This window comes from Drosophila sulfurigaster, chromosome 2R (genome assembly GCF_023558435.1).
Source record: "Drosophila sulfurigaster albostrigata strain 15112-1811.04 chromosome 2R, ASM2355843v2, whole genome shotgun sequence".
NCBI classification, from domain to species: Eukaryota; Metazoa; Arthropoda; class Insecta; order Diptera; family Drosophilidae; genus Drosophila; species Drosophila sulfurigaster.
The window spans coordinates 35401376-35422971 of NC_084882.1; the positions used below are offsets into that span (position 1 = coordinate 35401376).

At 46.3% G+C, this 21596-nt stretch overlaps 3 protein-coding genes across 3 annotated transcripts; 2 read left to right on the forward strand and 1 right to left on the reverse strand.

Moving 5' to 3' along the window:
* The first annotated feature begins 3963 nt into the window (after positions 1-3963).
* Positions 3964-14257, forward strand: LOC133839282 (rootletin). Its single transcript, XM_062270708.1, is given in 11 exon segments — positions 3964-4065; positions 5705-6211; positions 6877-7533; positions 7535-8134; positions 8720-8871; positions 8930-9494; positions 9496-10307; positions 10475-10650; positions 10720-13139; positions 13198-13373; positions 13426-14257. Coding segments are annotated over 10 exon segments (6129 nt in total). The 5' UTR covers positions 3964-4065; the 3' UTR covers positions 13490-14257.
* Positions 13944-16057, reverse strand: LOC133839291 (glutamyl-tRNA(Gln) amidotransferase subunit B, mitochondrial). The gene is given in 9 exon segments (XM_062270716.1): positions 13944-14148; positions 14150-14254; positions 14309-14432; positions 14492-14628; positions 14685-15109; positions 15160-15475; positions 15527-15640; positions 15698-15842; positions 15898-16057. Coding segments are annotated over 9 exon segments (1551 nt in total). The 5' UTR covers positions 15963-16057; the 3' UTR covers positions 13944-14028.
* A 362-nt stretch (positions 16058-16419) lies between these two features.
* LOC133839285 (hamartin) lies at positions 16420-21479 on the forward strand. The gene is given in 9 exon segments (XM_062270710.1): positions 16420-16562; positions 16656-17111; positions 17113-17143; positions 17208-17464; positions 17521-18474; positions 18476-19952; positions 20185-20342; positions 20402-20531; positions 20588-21479. Coding segments are annotated over 8 exon segments (3444 nt in total). The 5' UTR covers positions 16420-16562; positions 16656-17048; the 3' UTR covers positions 20962-21479.
* The last annotated feature ends 117 nt before the right edge of the window (positions 21480-21596 follow it).

Sequence of the window (21596 nt, forward strand, 5' to 3'; positions counted from 1 at the left end):
AATACCTATGGGCAATCGAAGTCTGGCCAATGCAATCGGTGATAGCGACTCAGACATTACACATTGATGTACATACATACAACAGCATCTACATCTGTACAGATATGGCTGTACCTATGTATGATCCCCATACCTATCGTACATATAGCGAGCGCATACGGATTAATAAAGTCTCGGTGCGTCGGTACTCTCGTTTGGAGTGTGATTTTTGCAATGTTCGGGCACTGTAAGAAAATAGGAGAAAAGTAGGGAAATATAAAATGAAAAATATAATGTGAAAAATGGCTGAAAAAATCAAGTATAAGATTGAGTATAAGAGTGTGTTTCACTAAGTATAAGACAATGTATAAGACAAATTTTAATAGGCAGTGAAATATGAACACATCATATGATATGCTAAAATATAAGATGGTGTATAAGACATAGTTCAAGTATAAGACGTAGTATAAGATAAACTATAGTATACGCTGGCAAAATATAAAGTAAGTTAAAGATCAATACAAGTTTATATGAGTTGTTATAAGGTAAAGTATAAGAATTCAGAGTATAAGAGTGGGTCTCACTAAGTATAAGACAATGTATAAGACCAATTTTAATAGGCAGTGAAATATGAAGACATGAAATGATGTGCTAAAATATAAGATGGAGTATAAGATTAGTTTAAGTATAAGACGCAGTATAAGATAAACTATAGTATACACTGGCAAAATATAAAGTAAAGTAAAGATCAATACAAATTTATATGATATGTTATAAGGTATAGTATAAGAGTGTATTCTTATATTCGACAGAGTATAATAAATATAAAGATATGAAATTATACAGTAAAATATAATATGGAGTAAAAGACATAGTTCAAGTATAAGACGTAGTAAAATATAATATACGCTGGCAAAATATAAAGTAAAGTAAAGATCAGCACAAATTTATATGGTATGTTATTAGGTAAAGTAAAGTATAAGAGGTCGAGCGTACTCTTATATTCGACACAGTAGAAGAAATATAAAGACATGAAATTATACTGTAAAATATAATATGGAGTATAAGACAGAGTTCAAGTTAAAGACAAAATATAGTATATGCTAGCAAAATCTAAAGTATAAGATTTATATAATTTATTATAAAGTAAAGTATAAGAGGTCAAGTTCACTCTTATATTTGAAATATAAGAAGGGACTGACCTCCAAGGTCGAGTATTATTACACACATGTAAATATTAATAATATGTTGACATAGTATAAGAATATCAATTTGTATAAGAACAAATATTTGAACTCCTGAAGCAACTGTTGAGATTTCTCTCAGTGTACTAGCTCGCGCTAGAAAGCATAAATCATGCACGTTGTCAGGAGCTGCTTTCTTCTGCCTCGGCTCGGTTTGAGCCCAAGGTTGGGGGGCCTCTGTTGCCAGCGGCACGTTCTCCACTCTCTTACCAACTCATCGAACTCGTCGACGTGCGCTTGACAACCGAAAAGCACACACACACTTGAAATCTAGATTTTAAACAATTGGTCCAGAGGTGTTTGCTGCTTGTTGTTATTATTAATTTATTCTAGTAATTCTGTTAATCGGCAGTCATGCAGTCTGTGAGTGTACTTTGACCCCTTTGAAAAACGAATACGACTTACATACTTTATATATATATAGGAATAGGTATTCAATCGATTGGCGGCATTACGAATGATTCCGACTCTGACTCTGACTGTCACTGATAACGAGACTGACTATGAACCCAACACTCATTAAGCAAGTCACAGCTAAGAGACAACAACAATATAAATACTATAGGAGAATAAGTTATGCTACACAAATAATCACACACCTACACATAGTATACAGATCCATAGGAATACACAACTATTATGTGGATGACAAAACGGAAAGTGAAATAACATACCTTAACCTTGCCAACGAATCGGACTTTAAACGGCAATACCCAATCATTTATTATGATTATTGTTTATAGTTCGTCGGGTATTATTAAATATTCCATTTTGTATTTACTCGAATTATTTTTGCACCTTGATATCTGACCAAGGTTCCCACAGGTTAAAGACAGGCTCCTTTATCATCTGCGCGTCGACGATAAGAATTTATTTCAAATGACAGAATTCCAAAATCATCAAGCTAAACATTTTTCGTGTCTGTCTCAATTATTTGTTATTTATTTGTTATTGTTGGGCGAAAAAAGCACCGCACCCACCTTTCAACGTGTTGTGTAACTGACTTGTGCATGTGTATGCAATTTCTGATACGGTCTGAGGTCTGATCTGAGAGCTACTCTCAACATCTCAACATCACCTATATGAGTCGTGATAACCTTCAGAGCCCGTGCCAATGCAAAAATCTACTTAGTCGCAATTCAATATCAAGGCATGTGCCAGGAAACATTTTGACTTTTCGATTTCGAAATGAATATAAATATAGCAATTTCACATAAGGGATCTCTTTTCACCTTTTCACATGCATCAGCTACTATTTATTGTTATGTGTGTTATGTGGATCGCATCCATTGATTATTCGTACTATACTATATTAAAAAAATGCTGACGAGTGTTTGTTGTCTGTCGTGTTGTAGAATAGCTGTCTGCGATTTAACTAAAAAAAGAATTTAATTTCTATTATTCGCCAAAGTCAATTTACACGCAGAAGTGATTAGCAGTGGAGTGTTAAATTTAATGATTTTTATATACTTAAGAATGTTTAGTTTTGTTTGGGAAAAACAAGTTTTTGATATTTCCAAATTTAAACTGTTGTGGTTAAGAAATCCTAAAAATTTCATCAGTATTTTTGAAAATGATAAACTTTTTCAAAGTTTTTAAAAGAAGTTTGACTAGCAGTTAGCTAGTTAGCAGTTAAAAGATAAATAAAGTTTTCGTATTTTCGGAATATAGAACATGTTTATGGAGTCGAAGGTTTTCTAAAAATATGTTATGCTAATTATATAGTAGCATTTTTTTCGCTTATACACCCCTTCGATGATTAGCATAATGGCTTGCGGTGGTTAAATTGTTTATATAGAAAAGAGCGAAAAAAAACGTAGTTTGAAAGAAATAAATAATAGAGAAAGGGGTAAACCGTAAACCTCATTGACAGAGTTCAACAATTTATTACCCTACCAGTGACTTATTAAACGCAGTTAGGCATGAATAGACGACGACGACGACGACAAGGAAAATCGTGAGATGCTCCAGTAGACACGGGGAAGGAGAGCAAGGAGGTAGGAGTACTTACATTACTCGTAAATTGAGGTGCCTGGGTTAGACCGGGTAGCTGGGTAGTCGGGTTCTTCCCGGGCAAGCATATAGCATAGCGATTTGCATTTGTTGCTCCCTGGCACGCCAAACATAATTGTGAGTTGGACTCGGTCCTGGGGAACTGGCGATGAACCGCCTTTTTTCGATGAGTCGCAATCGCAATCAATTGCGGTTGTCCCTGGCAACGTGGAATTTGTTAATTCAATGTTTATTTTACCCTAACCCCAAAGAAGGAGCGCCAAACTATGTTCTTAATGGCGGCTTCGCTCTTCCTGGGCCTGTGACTTCCTTATGCTACAAATGGTCTGGCATTGCTCGATTGGAGCTCAGTCGTTGCTGTTCCACCGAGAACATCAGTTCAGAGACTAAGGACGCGTTCTATTACCGAGTGATTAATATTGTGTGTGTGTGTTTTTGTTATTCGCGGCACCGAGTCCCGATTCCGAATCCGAATCCGATTCCGTCCCTCCAAGGGACGTTGCGTATTTCCGCATTCTTGCAAATTTGTGTCAATTGCCCAAAACAGAAGGCGGCTCTCGAGCACAAGTAGACGACGAGTGGTGAGGTGGTGGAAGTGGATGGTGGTGCAAGTGGAAGTGGAAGTGGGAGTCGAACTCCAAGAACGGGCGTGGTTGTGTTACCTTTTACCCCGTTGTCGGTTAAACGTTACCGGTTGCCATTGTCAAGCCATTGTGGTGTCTTGAAGCTCAATCAGTTAACAACATTCGCAATATTCGGTGCTTCCCCATAACGCATTTACGGTGATCTCCCAGTCTTGTGCTCTCTCTTAGTGGATATTTCCCGAGAAGTAAGTGATAAAGCAAAGTAATCTATGTTTAATAGTGAATATACAAGTAAAACTTAAATGGATTTTTGAAATGAATGTCAAATTGACGTATTTTTATGAGGTGCACATCATAGCGGGAGAAAAATTATGGTTCCTAGTAATATCAATAGGATATCCTTTTAATATCCTCCTGATGAAGTTATTCAGATGGTGAAAATACATCATATGTATAATTAATCACCAATTAATTGGCATCATATGAAAATTAATATAAGTAGTTTGTGAAATATTTAAAAACTAGGAAGGGTTGTTTTTGTTATTTAAGATAATCATCAATTTTGAAGAACGTATTTCCGTTCACCATTTTTTGTTTGTTTTATTTTTATTATTTATTACTTATTAAAAAATAATAATCTAAAGATTGCTAAAATGTTTACATATCATTCTTTTTAAGATGAACATATGTTAAAGCTGTTTTAAAGTAATTTATGGGGTCCTTTGTCAATATGTAGGAAATATATACATATGTTTCAAGTTCAAGCATTTTTGACAATGCGGGAGTTGAGTTTAAAATACTTAGAGAATATTCCTAGGCAAGCACGTTTAGAAAGATATATATAATTTATCAATTCTATTCATTCTAATCATTTATCCTTAAGCCAATAGAATGGAGAATGGTTAATTTGAAATGTTGAAATAGAAATTATTTCAAAATCAATAGTATTTTATATTCCTTACGATTTCATAAGGTGCACGACAATCGTCTTATCGATGCCATAATCCTTATGTTGGGTAATAATGTGCTAGCCCTGGCTGCTTTATGATTATGTCTTTATGTCGACCTCAATCGGAAAGCAAAGGAAAGACGGCGGAAAAGTAGTGGGAGCCTCGCAGTTGGATCTGTAGTTAAGAGTTGGGAGTCGAAGTCATAAACTGGGCGCTCTACTAAAATAGAAAGTGGAAGCAGAAGCAGAAGCAGAGGGCAGCAAAGAGGAGCTAACCAGGCGCATACAGAGAGATATTGCATGCTTGAGAATAGTAGTCGAGATTGGAGTCATGGCAAACTAATATAAGGCTTTGTTGTTGTCTCTATATAAGTTGTCGCAAAATTAGACCCAAAGAACAACATTCGTGTCGCGAAGAACTTTCAACAACAACAACAGCAGCAACAGCAACGAGAATACAGAACAATTTTTTTGTTTATTAATATAAATAGGAAACGACAAGGAAATTATTATGCTACAATCAGCGAGGGGCGATGTGGGGGGACAGAAAGGGGGAAGTTGTTGCTGTCCTGGTGACAAACGGTGTCAGCCCAGGGGTCCAATCCCCCAAGTTCGCAACCCAGGGCTGTGTCAAGTGGGGCATAGGAAAAAATATCATTTTGAGTGCGAGCCGCGCTTGTTTATTTATGAGGACTAAGCATAAAATCGTCTACGACTGTCATGGCAATAGTTGCCCTCCCCCATCCCTCCCCTCTCTCCTCGTGTGCTGCTCAAACCGGCAGTTAATAAATCAATTTGGTAAAAGTTATCGAGGATTTTAGGCGTAGGCGGCAAAGTTGCGCAAAAGTTTTCTGTGTTTTTTTTTCTGCACGCAAACCGCAAGCAATTTCACAAACTTATCTCACTTCCCTCTCTCCCCCCTTTGCTCTTCCTAGATGCAAGCGTATCGCGATAACTTCAAGCAAACGCCTTGCCCAACGGCCGTCGACCTGCCAACCGGAGGAGGAGGAGGAGGAGCAGGTGGAGGTGGAGTTGGCACAACATCCACGCGTCTGCCTTTCTCACGCAAGCCCAACAGCCAAGCCGCCGCTGCTGCTTCTGGAGCTATTACACCTCGCATGATGAGTCCCGCTCCACCGCCGGGCTCAGCTCCTGCTTCGGGCGCCGACTGCTCCACGAATGCGCTGCTGCGTCAGAACCAGGAGCTGCGCCAGCGCCTGGCAGATGAATCGCACAGCTATCGACGGCGTCTGGACACCTACAAGCAGGCGCAGCACAATCAGGCTAATCTGGTCAGTCGGCTGCAGTCGAAGATTCAGCAGTACAGGCAACGTTGCAGTGATCTCGAGGATCGCATGCACGACACCATCAAGCCCACGACTACGACGACGACAGCGACGGCACCCAAGTTGACCACAGGACCTACAGCGAGTCAGGTGCTGGTGAGTATTAGAAAGAGATTAGTATGTAAGCTAAAGTCGGAGCAAGCTCTACTGTGAGATACCCAGTAACCAGTAAAGGACATCCTAACCCCTTGATTTTGAGGAAAAGGAACGTCGTGATTCCATTCCGAAACAAAGTTGATTTGCGTAGTAGTTATAAAAGCTTAGTCATCAAATTTAATAGCTCTTATAGTAGCTGAGATCTTGGTATTCACACAGAGCGGCAAACCTTCCTTTCTCTTACATCCTTCTCTGATCTTCCCTATCAAATTCGGAATGTAGCTTGAACTCACTCAAAACTTTATGTACTTCCTGAGGTCCAAGATCTAATTGATCAGACAGGCAGGGAGAAGGTGAAGACTGTATCGGCAGCTCGTTCGTCTTCCCTTACCAATTCGGAATAAATCTTGTACTGTGTTAAAATAACTTTAGGTAGTTCCTGAGGTCGAGGATCTAAATGTTTAGACAGATAGAGAGAAGCTCAAGACAGTATCATCTAGACCTTCCTCTTTCCAAACTCTCCTATTCTAAGGGTACAGTGTTGTCCCTTAAAACTTTAAGACCTTTCTAGCCTGGTCTGCTCAGATTCAGACTAAAGAAGCTCAAAAAGCCACCGCTACTTAAAATCTTGATTATGTTTTAATCTCCTCTCTACTTCTTTGCAGTGCTCTACTTCGCTGACTTTAGGACAGAGCAGTCTGCCCTGCAGCTCCTCGCTGGACTCGCCTCCACCGAGCTGCAGTCGAGACTATCTACTGGACGATGGCAGCGGCGAGTTGTGCCGCAAGCTGGACGAGGAGCGGAATCGCTGCGAGCAGATTGTGGCGCAGAACAGCGCCTTGCGTCAGCAGCTGGAGGAATCGAATCGCACCAACGAGGCTCTGACGAATGATCTGCAGAAGCTGACCAACGATTGGGCGAGCATGCGTGACGAGCTGCTGATCAAGGAGGATGAGTTCAAGGAGGAGGAACAGGCCTTCAAGGATTACTACAACAGCGAGCACAATCGTCTGCTGAAGATGTGGCGTGAAGTGGTCGCTGTAAAGCGTGCGTTCAAGGACATGCAGTCGGCCATGAAGGCGGAGGTGACCAAGATGGGTCAGGAGATCAATGGTGTGGGCAAGGACATCAATTGCTCCAACTCCTCGATGGCCTTTGCGCTGCAGCAAGCGAAACGCGCTTCCGACGAGGAGCTCAAGCAATCGAAGCGTGTTCAGGATGAGCTGCAGGCTCAGCTTGCGACGCTGAAGGTGCAATATGAGAGCGCACGCCATGAGATCATGGAGCGTGACCAGCGGCTGCTGGAGCTGATGAATCAGCTGAAAAAAGCTGGAAGATCGCTGCGCTCAGGCCGAATCGCAGGCTTCGCTCGCTAATCGCTACAATGATGAAATCGAGCGTCTGAACAACTCGATGCGCGAGATTGCCCAAGCGGTTGTACAAGACGCCGAGATCGCGGATCGCGAGGCCGACGCCGAGGTCAATCCGGCCATGCAGCACATGCATCTAACGCGTGACTCCGCCTCCGTAGCGGGTGGCGCTGGAGGCGCTTCTGTTGGCGGAGGCGGCGGCGGTAAATCGCCACGACGCAATTCGACGCGCGCCTCGCAAGCTTTTGCCGAAGGCACGATTTCAGCGGTTCAGGCGGCGCTGCACAAGTATCAGCTGGCTCTGCATGACATGCAGGTCAAGTTCCAGCACAGCAGCGAAACGTTACGCAACACACGCACCCAACTGGACACCAGCGAGGGCACCAAACAGTTGCTGACCAACAAGATGCAACAGCTCACCGAGAAACTCGATTCAAGTAACTCCAAACTCTCCGAGTTGCTTCAGGAACGCGAGAGTCTGCAGAAGACCCTGGACGATGTCCGGGTTCAGAAGCAACAGTCCGAAATGGGGCGTGCCGATCTCAACAATGCGGTAAGCATGAGCGTGGGTGTTGGTGCCAACTGATAACACCAGCCTGATAACAACCGTCGCATTAAGCGACTGCGACTACGACAAGAACAACAACGACAACAGCTTTAAACGATCTTCGGCTAGACGGTCGTGGCGAACCGTGCAAAATGGTTCCAAAGATTCCCCTCGCCGATTAAAACTTGACTTCAATTGACTTGAATAGGAAATACATTTGCTTAGCTAATTTAAGCTACGGTTCGACTACAATTTATTAGAAATATAGGGCATGGATGTAGAACAGATTCAGCTTCATACAAAGTAGTTTTCAGCTAATTTGTATATTGAAAATGTAATTCAAAATTAGACAGCTAATACTAGATCTAAGAAGGATCTACAGCGCCAGATACATGACAGGTTAATGGACAATTGAAAGATAAACCGAAGACAGACAGAGAAATAGATAGGAACGAACAGACTGACATCCGGATTAGCTGTTGAAGTTGTTTGCGACCGTATTCCATTTTGAGGAGTTCAAGATTTCCCCTACATATCATACTCTTTATCGAAAAACCTCAACACCCTCATAACAATTTCTCTACTTTGCAGTTTGAGAACCTAAGCGGTGACTTCGAGAAGCTGCAGCTGAACTATGGCAAGCTCCAAAAGCGCATTGATTCCATGGAGGAGGACAAGAAGGCCGTGGAGCTGGAGATACAGCGCATTCTAAAGGATAAGAACATAACCGAATTGAATCTAAGGTGGGGTTTGCTAAACTACCGGCTTGACAATAACTAATCTAAGCTTATTTCCCGACAGATCCGAAGAGGATCGCAGCAGTCGATTGAGAGAGGAAACGATCTCACTGCGCGAGGAGCTAAATCGCGTGAGTCTCAATAGGGATTTGCTGGAGCAACAGCGCATCGAGTCGGACAATCTGATAGGTTTGCTGGAGAAGCAAAAGGTTGATCTGGAGTACGATCTGGATAAGATACTGATGGAGAAGTGCGATCTGCAGGAGAAGCATGAGAAGCTATCCAACAACAATTGCTCAACGAGTGACGAACTTAAGTCGGTGCAGAGTTGTCTAATGGATGCCCAGGAGGAGCGCAAGAAACTCCGACTGCAATCAACGGATCAGGCTAATGAAATAGGCGAACTAAAGAAGGAGCTGGCGGTGCTGGACAAGGCGCGTCTTGAGCTAGAGACCGACAATTTATCCTACAGCGAGAAGCTCAAGTGTCTGCAGCTGGAGAAGGAGAAAATCCTGCAGGATCTGGCCTGCATGACGCGGGAGAAGTGCGACATTCACAACCAACTGACAGCCACCTGTCGTAAAAAGGAAGCACTGAACGAGGAGCTGATGCGGACTCGGCAGCGATTGGGAGCAGACCACCGAGACCAACAGTCGCCTCAACCGGAATATTGAGGATATGGTCAAGGATGTGGAGGAGAAGCAGGTTGTCATTGACCTGCACGAGAAGGACACGCACCGCTTGAATGAATTGCTAGCTGCACTTCGCTCTGAGAAGGAATCCCTCGAGACGGTGCTCTTTGATACGAATACCACACTGGAAGCGGTGGAGGAGAAGCGCAGCCAGCTGGAGCGTGACTTGCAAGAGGCTCTCGTCCGCGAGGAATCTCTGAAGAATCACGTAGCTCGCCTGCAAAAGGATTTGGAGATTTGCCAGCGTAAGGCGCAGGAGACCAAGACGCAGCTCATCAATGCAGCTCGCGCTGCTGAGAGCGAGTTCAACCAGAAGATTGCCGGACTGCAAGCTGCCGCAGAGGATGCTTCCAAACGACATGGCGACGAGGTGCTGCAGCTGCGTAATGCTCTGGAGAAACGCATGCAGCAGGCGCTCCAAGCACTCCAAACCGCTAAGGATGATGAGATCGAGAAGCTGCAGGAGCGTTTGGCTGCTCTGCAAGCTCACATTGAGAGTCTCGTGCAGCAGCATGAGGAGACCTTGATTCGTGCCGAGAATGAGAAGCAACAGGCGCTGTTGATGGCACATCGGGATAAGCAAGCGGTGGCTGAGCGTCTAGAGTCGGTGTCAAGAGATCTCAAGCAGGAGCAAGAGGCACTGGATCGCAGCAAGCGTGAGGCGAATGCACGTGACGAGAAACAACGCGGTGCAATTGCACAGCTCAAGGACGAGATTGTGCTGATGCGTACCAAGGAAGAGGAGCACAAGTAAGTGTGGAAGGGAAATTCCAAAAGGGGTATTAAAGTCTGTAGAGGGAATGGAAAGGTTAGGAAGTCCGTAATGGGAAAGGTGTTTCTCCTAAATGGGCTAGAGATAACTAAAAGGAAAAGCTCGAAGGTCGAGATTGACTAAAGTCTGGTATTTATCTTGTCAGGATCAAGCTAGAGGAGTGCATACGCAAGCAGGAGCTGCAGTTGAACAGTCTGCGCGAGGAGCGAGATACACTGTGCCGCATGAGCGAGGAATTCAAGATGGAGATTCGCCTCAAGGAGGATAAAATGGAGGGCACCAACAACGAGCTGCAGGATGCGCTGCGCAAGACCAAAGAAGGTAAGGTTTTCCCACCCTACATACTCCCTGAATGTTCTCCCTCTAACTGAGATCTTCTACATCTATCAGGTGAGGGTTACATCGAGAGTCTGCGCAAGGAGTTGACCGATAGTCGTCGCCAGTTGGCGGACAGCAACATCGAGCGTGACAAGTACTCGACGAGCAACAAGGAGCTGCGCGATCACGTGAAGCGTGTAGAGAGCGCCAAGCGGGAACAAGCACGTGCCATTGAGGAGGCTTTGCAGAAGATTAGCACACTGGAAGAGACCAGGAACAGTCTGGAGAACGAACGCACACGTTTAAGCACTATCTTGAAGGAGACAGAGAACAACTTCACCAAGACCACGCAGGAACTCAACTCTACAAAGTCAACTCTCCACAAAACCCAAATGGAGTTTGCTCAGAAGGATGAAGGCGGCAAGGAGCTGCAGAATAAACTATCTGCTGAGGTGGAGCTAAAGGAGCGTGCTCAACAGGAACTCTGTCAGATCAAGAAGCAGCTGGCCGATCTCGAGGCTAATCTGTGCGCCACCCGCCAGGAATTGGGACGCGCACGCTGTCACAACAACCAGGAGGAGCATCGCTTCCATGCACGCGAACAGGAGCTTGCCACCCGCATGGAGGAAGCACGCGGGCGCGAGAAGCGTCTCGAGGATCAGAAGCACAATCTGGAGGTTTGCTTAGCGGATGCCACTCAGCAAATTCAAGAGCTGAAAGCACGTCTAGGTGGCGCTGAGGGTCGCATTCGGGCGCTGGACGAGCAGTTGGCCTGCGTGGAGCTGCACAAACGCGACGTGGATCACAAGCTGAGCTCCGTGGTGCACACGCTGCGTCGCATCGCTGGAATTCAAGTGGATGGCAGCGTGAATCTCTCGCATCGTCTGCTCAGTCCCTCCCGCAGATTTAGTCCCTCACGTAGCGTGGGCGATTACGATACACGCAGCACCTCGCAGTGTCCCGATGCCCCCGTGGATGTGGATCCCGATCTGGTGCGCAAGGGGGTGCGCAATCTGATGCATCAGGTGGCGCAGTTGGAGCGCGAGAAGGATGACTACAAGTCGCAGCTGGGCGCGGCCAAGAAGCAGCTTCAGGATGCCGCCGAGCAGCAATTGCGTTGCGATGCCAAGCTGGGCAAGCTGCAAGCCATGCTGCGTAATTTGCAGGAGGAGAAGAGCAACCTGGAGACCGATCGCAAGATGAAGATCTCCGCATTGAATGCGCTCGAGGAGAAGCTCAAGCAACGCACCGATGAGCTGCAAATGATGCGCGAGCGTCTCGCTCAAACGGAAATGCAGCTGGCCGCAACGTCCGAGGAGAACGGACAGAACGAGGAGCGACTGGAGAAGAGTCGCCAGCAGTGCGGTAAATTGGAGAACGAGAAGCGTGTGCTGCAAGAAGAGTTGGCCAAGGTCGAGGGCAGAGCTAGCAAATTGGACTTGCAGCGTGTGGCCATGGAGGGGGATTTGACGCGCTTGCAGATGGCGCTGCAGGAGAAGGACTGCAACATTCGGCAGGTATCGGAACGCCTGGAAAATCAGACGCGCGCCATGACACAGCTGGAGGATCGCTGCACTTCGCTTAAGTCCACGGTGGATCAGCTAAAGGAACGTCTGCAGAAATCCGCAGTCAGCGAGACGCAGCTGCGTGGCGAGATCAAGACACTGCAGAAGGAACTGTCCGAGCAAGGACATTGCTCCCAGGCCAACGAGGACAAGCTCAAGCTGTTGCAGAAAACGCTGCAGACCGCAGAGAACGAGAAACGCATTCTAACCGAGCGCTTGGACAGCGCACAGACGAATCTCAACGAGCTGCGACGCAGTCAGCAGGCGCAACTAGATGGCAATCAGCGACTGCAGGAACAGGTCACGGATCTGGAGGTGCAGCGCTCGGCGCTTGAATCTCAGCTCCGCATAGTCAAGTGGAATCAGGAGAGCGGCGACAAGGTGGTCACTAATGGCAATGGTGGAGGTGGCGGCAGTCGGGAGGAGGAGGAACTGAGTCGCCAGCTGAAATCGTCGCAGCGTGAGAAGTCCGAGCTGCGCAGCAAGTTGCAAACGCTGCAGGACAAGGTGAAGCAGTTGGAGTGCGATCGCAAAAGCAAGTTTGCTGGCGGTAGCGCCTACGATCGTGCCGAGAAGTCCAGCTCCTACTACGGTGGCGATAATGGAGAATACGATTCCAATCGCTATGACATGGGCAATGGCGGAGGAGGTAATGGTGGTGGAGGAGGCGGCTACAGCTGCGGATTGGATCACAGCACAATTGAGCAGGAGACGCGCGATCTGCGCTTGAAGGTGCGACGCCTGGAGACGTTGCTGGCCGAGAAGGAATCGGAGCTGGCGCGTTGCAAGGCGCGCATGCATGACAGCAGCAAGTGCAACGATGGCCTCGATGCGGATCGTTATCGCAGTGCCCAGATGCATGCGGAGAAGCTGCTCGATGCACGCGAGCAATCCCACAAGCAGCAGGTGCTGCGTTTAGAGAATCAGGTGAGGATAACCTTAAGAAATCTAATGATGCGAACTAAATGTGTCTTCTTCTTTCCAGATCTCCATGCTCCGGGAGCAGTTGGCGCAGGAGGCGAAGCGAAGACAGCAGTATGTGCTGCGCAGTTCCAAGGCGAACCGAGAGATGCAGCATCTGCGCAGCACTTTAGGCGACTCCCTTCGTAATGTTTCACAGCATCCGGTGGATGCGCATCTGCTCGAGAGCGAGAGCAGACGGTGAGTAAATGAGTTTATCCCTAACGCTCTCTTTAAATGAATTCCTTTGCAGCTTGGACTCTGCGGTGTCCATGAGTCTGCCGCCGTCGACGTGTCGGGATTACGATCGTGACTAGAGCGGAGTGCAATCACGTGGTCAACTCTCAACTTGATCCCGCCAAGAACACTTTAAACTATAACCAATTGCATTTACTACTATCTAAACAAAACATATAACTATTAAAACATAATCGCTGCCAGCCGAGTTACAATCTTTTAAGCAGCTGTTCATTGTCTGCCTGGGTTAGACAATCGAATATAGTGCGTTCCCCATGATCTCGCATACAAATCTCCATCCATCTAACTATATCAACACACACACATTCAACATGGACTGCCTGTTGCGTCCTACATTAAAGGGTCACAAGTTCCGCTTCTCCTTCGAGCGTCAGGAGAGAGCACAGAACTATCTACAATACTACTTACAACCAAACCTATCATAGCTCTAGACACCACAAGATCTCACATGATTTAAATAACATTTTCACACACACACACACATAGATGGCACCATTCAACATGACATACAACAATTTGTGTTCATTTATAAATTATACAACAAAAATGAAAGAGAATAAAAACACGAACAACACTTTAAGCTTTAGGTTAAACTTATTTATTGCTGCTTCTTAAGCAGCTTTTCCAGGCACTCGACAGCTAACTTCATGTTGGCCTTTTGCGCCGACAACTTGGCCACCTCGCCAACGATGGCAAACAGCGCCTTGGACTTGCCTTTTTTGATATTGCTGCACAGCCTTGGGCTGGTTGGCTATTGCCTGCTGGCAATAGGCTTCAATGCTAGCCAGATCGCAGATCTGTTGTAGATTATTTTCTGTTACAAGCTGCGGAAAGGAAAAGGTTTAGCAATGATTTAAAAGGTGAAATACAAATCTTACCTGGTTCACAGACTGGCTGGGATTATTGTGCAGAAGTTGTATGAGCTGACGTGCGGCTTGCAAATTGATTTGCTCTGCATGCAGCGCTTGCAGCACATCCTTCAAAGCCTCAGCGCTGATGGCACTGTAAGAAGCCAATATTTAATAGTTATAAATAAAAGTTAGCTTTATTTTTAAGCGTACCAATCCTCCACGTCCAGATTAAGCTTGTTGCAGTAGGTCAACAAGTCGTTGATTAAGAAGTTGGTAATCACTTTGGTTGGGACGCCAGCTAAGCTCTTGCTGATGTTCACAAAATGCTCGAGCAGCACAGGCTCATTCTACAGGAATTGAACAATGAAATATATAGAGATCTACTCTTTAAGTTCCAACCTACCACAAGAATAATTGCCGTCTCCGCATTGAGCTTGTAGTCCTCGATGAGCCGCTGTCGCGTGTGTTCCGGCAGCTCTGGAATCTGCTCGCTTAGCTCAGCTACTGATATCAGTTCTTTGGTGGAGCGACAGCCTGGCTTCAGGTTTAGATGGAGTGGCGGCAGATTGGGCTCAGGCATAAAGCGATAATCCTGCAGCACTTCCTTGTCACGCATGGCCACAGTGCGTCTATTCTCGGCATCCCAGTTGCGTGTCTCGTTTGTGACGACGCCGCCATCGGCTACCAGCTCCAGCTGGCGATTGATCTCATAGCTGATGGCCTGCGAGATGCTGCGCACGGAGCCAATGTTCTTGACCTCAGTGCGCACACCCAAAGGATCGCCCTCTTGGTGTATGGATATATTCGCATCCACTCGCAGAGCGCCCTCTAAAAAGAATTTAAATGTTATTGTGTCTTGTTGAGATTGTGATGCCCACCTTCCATTTTGCAGCTGCAGGTTTGCAGACGTCGCAATATAAGCATCAACTCCTTGACTAGCGATGCGGCCTCTTCGCCCGTCTCCAGATCAGGCGCAAAGACCAATTCCATGAGCGGCAAACCAGCTCGATTTAGATCGACTAAACTGCGTTTCAGATAATCGTCATGCAGCGACTTGCCACTGTCCTGCTCCAGCTGTAATTGCAGCAGGTTCACAGATTTGTAGTAGACCTTTTTGCCAGGAGTTATGACAGGAAACGTCATCAGACCATTGTTGGCCAAGGCAGCGCGTTGTTGTGTAATCTGATAGCCATTCTAAAAGCAGAAATTTATATTGTTTGCTTGCATATTATTGTATTAACTTACTGGTAAATCAGCATAGAAGTAATGCTTGCGATCGAACATGGACACCTCGTTCACACGACAGCCAAGCGCCAAAGCTGTCTTGATACCCGACTCCACGCACTTTCTATTGAGCACCTAAAACAACAAACCTTTGCTTTAGAATTCAGAGTAATGAATTAAACCTGTCGTCACCGGCAGTGTGCCTGGTATGGAGGCATCAAAGTAGGCCACTCCAGTGTTTAGCGGTGCTCCAAACGCGGTGCCGCTGCCCGAGAACAGTTTGGAGACGCTGGCGATTTGGGCATGGACCTCCAAGCCAACGACGCTTTTCCATTTTCTGTAAAGATTATTAGCTATAGGCTCTGGCTTTCAGACACCAACACTTTATTTACCGCTTGGGAGCATTGGCCAGTTTTGGCTGTGTTGCCAGTCGACGCACAACGATGTAATTCCGCATTTGTTTTCAATTTGAAACCGGCTGTGATGTGATAACCGCAACAGCTGATTGCGACAGCCGTGTCACGAGAACAGCCGTTGTGTTTGCGATACTTGTCGTGCTGCTGCTGTGTGACCATTGCTGGTATATTCTATGCTGCTTGGTATTTAAATACCACAAGTGGCTAGAGGTGCTTTTTTCGCTTACTCATTTCATCATCGTTCGCAAAAACCAAAGTGCCGTTACTCGGTTTTAATTTTTTGCAATAACACAAGCATTATCAACAAGATTATGATAGGGTAATGTTGAAAGTGACGCGAATAAAGCGATCTATTTGGAGTATCATTTTTGTTTTTGGAAAACTGCCAATCAAAAGCTCTTCAAAAAGTGGCGCCATTTTTCGCAACATACCAATGCGAAGTGTAACCAGCTGGTGCTGCTTTTGGTATATTGGCGCACTAGAAAAAGCATATTTTCGAATTTGCACTTGCGGTCACCCTGCTAAGCTCCACTGGAAGAAAACATGAAGAAGATGGAGCAGCAATAACTGCTAATCTAAATGGTATAAAAACGCAAAGTAACTATTTAAAAAAAGATGGGCAAAGGATGAAACTAGAAGAGGTGAGTACCGCACATTAAGCGACAATAAGAGAACAGCAATTGTGCACAGCACGCATGCAGAAAATGTGATGCAAAATTTTTGTAAAAAATCAGTTGACAACAACGACAACGACGACGACGAAGACGAAGAAGAGAGCAAAAAGCACACGCAGCGCAGCAAACAGCAGAGCAAAGAAAACACACACAATCCAAAAGACCATCACGACAATTGCAAAGACGACGACGACACGAGAATTCTTCTGGTTGGAATTGTTGAAGTGGTGGCCACAAAGCACACTGCCTACCAAACGTGCAGCGACAGCTGCCAGCAGCAGAGCAGAGCGAAAGAGTGACAGAGAGAGCGAAGAAGAGAAGAGAGGAAATAGGAAGCAAGCAAGAGCTGTTGTTTTGTTGAGGCGACAACAGCGACGACGACGACGACGTCCATGCTGAAAAATCAATCAGGGACTAGAAGAGAGAAGCGCATGCTAAAGCTCAATCAACAACATGGACATCGAAAGGCTCTTCAACGATTTGGAGTCGAATCAGACGCACGACAACGAGGAGGCAAAAAAAGAAACTTGTTGAACTCTTCGCACAGAGTAAGAATTCTTTTTAAATCTTTAAAGTTGTTTGGTAATTTTTACCATTTAATCGAACTTACAGCTAAGGAGCAATGGCCAGTGCGATATATGCTGGATTATTACATCAAAACGGGCTCGCAACGCATCATGGAGGTGCTGGTCAAAGCTCAGGCGCCACACGATGGCTACATCTTTGATCGCTTAGATGATTGGCTCAAGCAGCAACAGCATCGCGTTCAGGCGCTCAATGTGTTTTGCTTCATTGTGCGACGTCATCCCACCTGGTTGCACAAGATCGAAAAGCATCGCCTCATCAAGAGCGTCTTCAAGCTGCTAACGGTAAGTTTCAGTTGCCATCTTTAACCTCAAAACTAATCAGAATTCTGTTTGTGTAGCATGAGAAGGACATTGTGCCGCTGATGTGTGCCTTGTTGTGCATCATCACGCTGCTTCCCATCATACCGAACTCGGTGCCCAACTTTCTCAACGATCTCTTCGAGGTCTTTGGCCATCTGGCCTCGTGGAAGCTGCAGAATGTGAATCGCTTGCCCGACGACAAGCTGGTGCACTTGCAGCTTGGCTTGCAGATGCTTTTCCATCGTTTGTACGGCATGTATCCCTGCAACTTCCTCTCGTACCTCTCGAACTTCATCAAGAAGGACAACGGCGGCGGTGGCATCTTTCAGCATACGATTAAACCGCTGTTGGACACGGTGCGTGTGCATCCCATGCTGCTCACGGGCACCACAGAGACGGAGACGAGCAACACACGCTGGAAGGAAATGGAACCGCACGATGTGGTCATGGAGTGCGCACATCTATCGCTGCCCGTGCTGCATCCAGACTCCAGCATTGAGGATATCAATTCAGCCTATCCGGGCGGTGGAACTCCCAGCTACAGTCGCATGACATCGGCCACCTCGAATAGCGATTACTACAACAATGGCAGTGGCAGTGGCAGCTATCAGCTGAGGCAGCTCCAGCAGACGAGTGGCGCCATCAAACGCTTCGAGGCGGCTGCCTATGAGAGCAGCCAAACACCCATCTGGAGTCCACACACAGAGATTGCGGCTGCCGCTGCCAGCAGCAGCACGGCCATACCTTTGACGCCAACAGCGGCATTCATATTGCCACAGCAACCAACGAGCAGCAATTCCCAGCTGCTGGGAGTTACAGGCAGCTCACCACCGGAGGCTGCTGTGGAAGCAACGCCCGAGACAACACCGCTCAAGGATCTGCGTGAGTTTAAGCAGCAGCAACAACAGCTGCCCAACTCACATGCAGTGCGTGCCATCTTCGCGAGCAGTCAACCGTCGTCGCCGCTGCGGAAGGAACAGCAGAGTCAATTCCCAATTTCCGGACATTAGCACCGCACCCGAGGAGGTCTTGGATCAGTTTCAACGCGTGCCGCTGACGAATTATCAGCGTCGCCTGCAGCAGGTCAAGCTGGACAGGCACAACACACAGCAGGCGGAGCAGGTGCCCGAGGAGGCGCTGCTCACAGCCACGTTGTGCACGACAACGGGACCCGTGTTGACGCTGGAGACAAAGGAGCAGCTACTGCGCAGCAACGTGTGCGGCGAATGCAACGAAACGGATCGCAATCGATGCAGCGATGGCGGATTGCACATGCCCACCAGAAGCTCCATGCAGCAGCTGGCCAAGGGCGTGAAGCGACGCAATCGCATGGCCAGCTATTGCTGTAATGAGGAGAGTTGGCCAAGCAACAGCGGAAGTAGCAGCACAGCGGCCAAAAAGGCAACGCTTCAGAGTGCTCAGGCGGAGAACCAAATGCGACGCAGCAAATCGTGCTCAGCGCTGCCCGACGAGGATGATGTGGATGATGAGACGGACAGCCCGAAGGCAAGCAATGGCAATGGCGCTGGCTGTTCCCTGTTGCATCATCTATCGAACCAAAAGACTGTTGTGCAGACGGGCAGCCGACTGCAGCGAAGTGGACGTGTCATGACCATGACTGCGCCGCTTAAGGCAACAACGACAACAACGACGGCAGTTGCTGCATCTGTGGCCAATGCGGGCACCCAGACGCTGGAGGTGTTGCCGCCGCATTACGAGGATTCGCTGTATGAGTTACTGTTTGAGTGCAAGGAGCAGCGCAACAAGTACGAGCGGAGTCAACTCTATCCGCAGGATATACTCGATCAGTTCATAACGCGCTGCATCCACACCAAGGACAATGGCCTCGATCTCACAGTCAATGCCCAGCAGGAGCAATGCCAACTCATGTGTCTCCAGCTGCAATACGAGAGCTATCGTCGTGGCATCCATGCGGAGCGCAATCGTCGCCTGATGGGACGCAGTCGCGACAAGCGGAGTCTCGAAATGGAACGCGATCGTTTGCGTGAGCAGCTCAAGAACTTTGATGCCAAGAATCGCGATCTTGCGCACAAAATGGACACCGATACTAGGCGAGCGAATGAGCGCCAGATCAGCTACAATGAGGAGTTGGCTGCTTTGCTTGGCAAGTATCAGCATGAATTGGAGCAGAAACAGTGCTTGCGACAGGCCAACGAGGATCTTCAAACCCGCTTGAATGCGGAAATGCAGCAGCGTGAGGAGTTGCGACGTGAACGCGACTCGCTGCGTGGACAATTGTTCTCGATGAGCACCGAGTTGTTGCGTGCCCAGCAGGAGGCCGAGGTGGGACTGCAGTGCAAGCAGGAGTTGGCACGACTCGAGACCGAGTTCATCATCATGGGCGAGGTGCAGGTGCGTTGTCGGGATCGCCTCGCTGAGATTGACAATTATCGGGCACGCGACGAGGAGCTGCAAATGCTGCAAGAGAGCTACAATGCGGAGCTAAAGGGTAAGCAGAGGGAGTAGGGTTTAAAACGGTGTAAGGAATACTCAAAGAAGAGGAAAAGTATTTACATAAGTAAAGGGAAGGAGAATATGTTTATGCCTCAACTTTGTAGGTATATTCCACCGCCTGTCCCAAGCTGTTAACAGCACGGAGTAAATCCTTATTGATAACATTGTATACTCTACAAATAACTGTAACGTTATTCTTATTTAACTGACTGTTTTCTCTTCTCTAGAATTGCGACACAACCTTGACGAGAAGACGCATCTGCTGGAGAGCACGCGGCACAAGATTGCCGAGCAGCAAGCGCAGCTGCTCAACAGCGAGAAAGTCATCACGGAACAGAAGCGATTGCTGCGCACCGTCAAGGATGAGTACGACGAAATGTTCAAGGTGAGTAGCAATGAAAAAAAGTTCCAACTTTATAACTTCAATACTTACTTTTCTTGCAGTCGGTCAACAAAAAGTATGACATACAAAAGAAGATCATTGTGCAAATGGAGGAGAAGCTAATGATGTCGCTCCAACAGCCACAAAGCGCCATGGGGCACACAACTTGCTCTCCAGACACGGATCGCACTGGTGAGTAGGCTGTCATTAATATATCCTAACAAATTCAAACTCTTTTCTCTACTTAGACATTGCCTCGTCCATGGAACGCAACTCGCCGCTGTCCACGTCGCTGGCCTCCAGTGAAAGTCTCTCGGCTAGCTTGCGCTCCACGGAACTAAAGAACCTACAGCAGCTGCTCGAGACGCCGTCGATACCCGAAGTGCCGAGCATGGCCACAGGCACCGCAACTAATATTTTGTATGAAGATAATCCTCGCTTGCCGGCCATTGATTTAGCCTCCTCAGCGGGCACAGCAAGCGCCATAAACATCATGCAAATGGTTGCAACGGCCGAGGAATTGGATCTGCCCAGCACATCTAATCACAGCCATGCACCCCACCCACATTTGCACTTGCAGCAGGAGCAGCCAACTCAGAGTCAGCAGCAGCAGCAGCAATAGAGAGAAAAAAAAACATTGAGAGAGAGAGAAAGATCAAGAGAAACTACTAAGCAGAAGGGCTGTCAATTATATAGAATGGTCAGGATGAGTTTAAAACAAAACAAAAACTAAAAATGTATCAAACAAAATAACTAGCTGCAAAAACTTTTCTCTTAAAATTTACTTTTTTTTTTGTCTTCACAACCAAAAATTAATTATTGTCGATTTTTGAAACAAATTGTTCAGGGTTTACACGCATTCAGTTTAAAACTGTAACTAAAAAGAAAAGAAAATAACTAAAGTAAAGTATAATAAAACGCAGACTCCACGCAATAATTATATTCATAACAAACAAAAACAAATAATGATTATAAACGTTTGAAATTTTAACTTGTTGGCACATTGCAATGTGTTTTGTCGTATAAAATTGTACAAAAAAAAAAGAAAATAAAACAAACATAGGTTTTGATATGATAAAGCATGTAAATGGAAGTAATTAAAGCGCATAATGATTTTATAATAAACAATTGAGCATGTAACTATGGATTTTCTTTTTAACTTTTACTTTAAATGCAAACATGCAAATGCAATGTTACGCAATAACTGCAAGCTTAAATGGCGGGCGATTCAAATATCAGCGCAACAGTTGTGCAGCA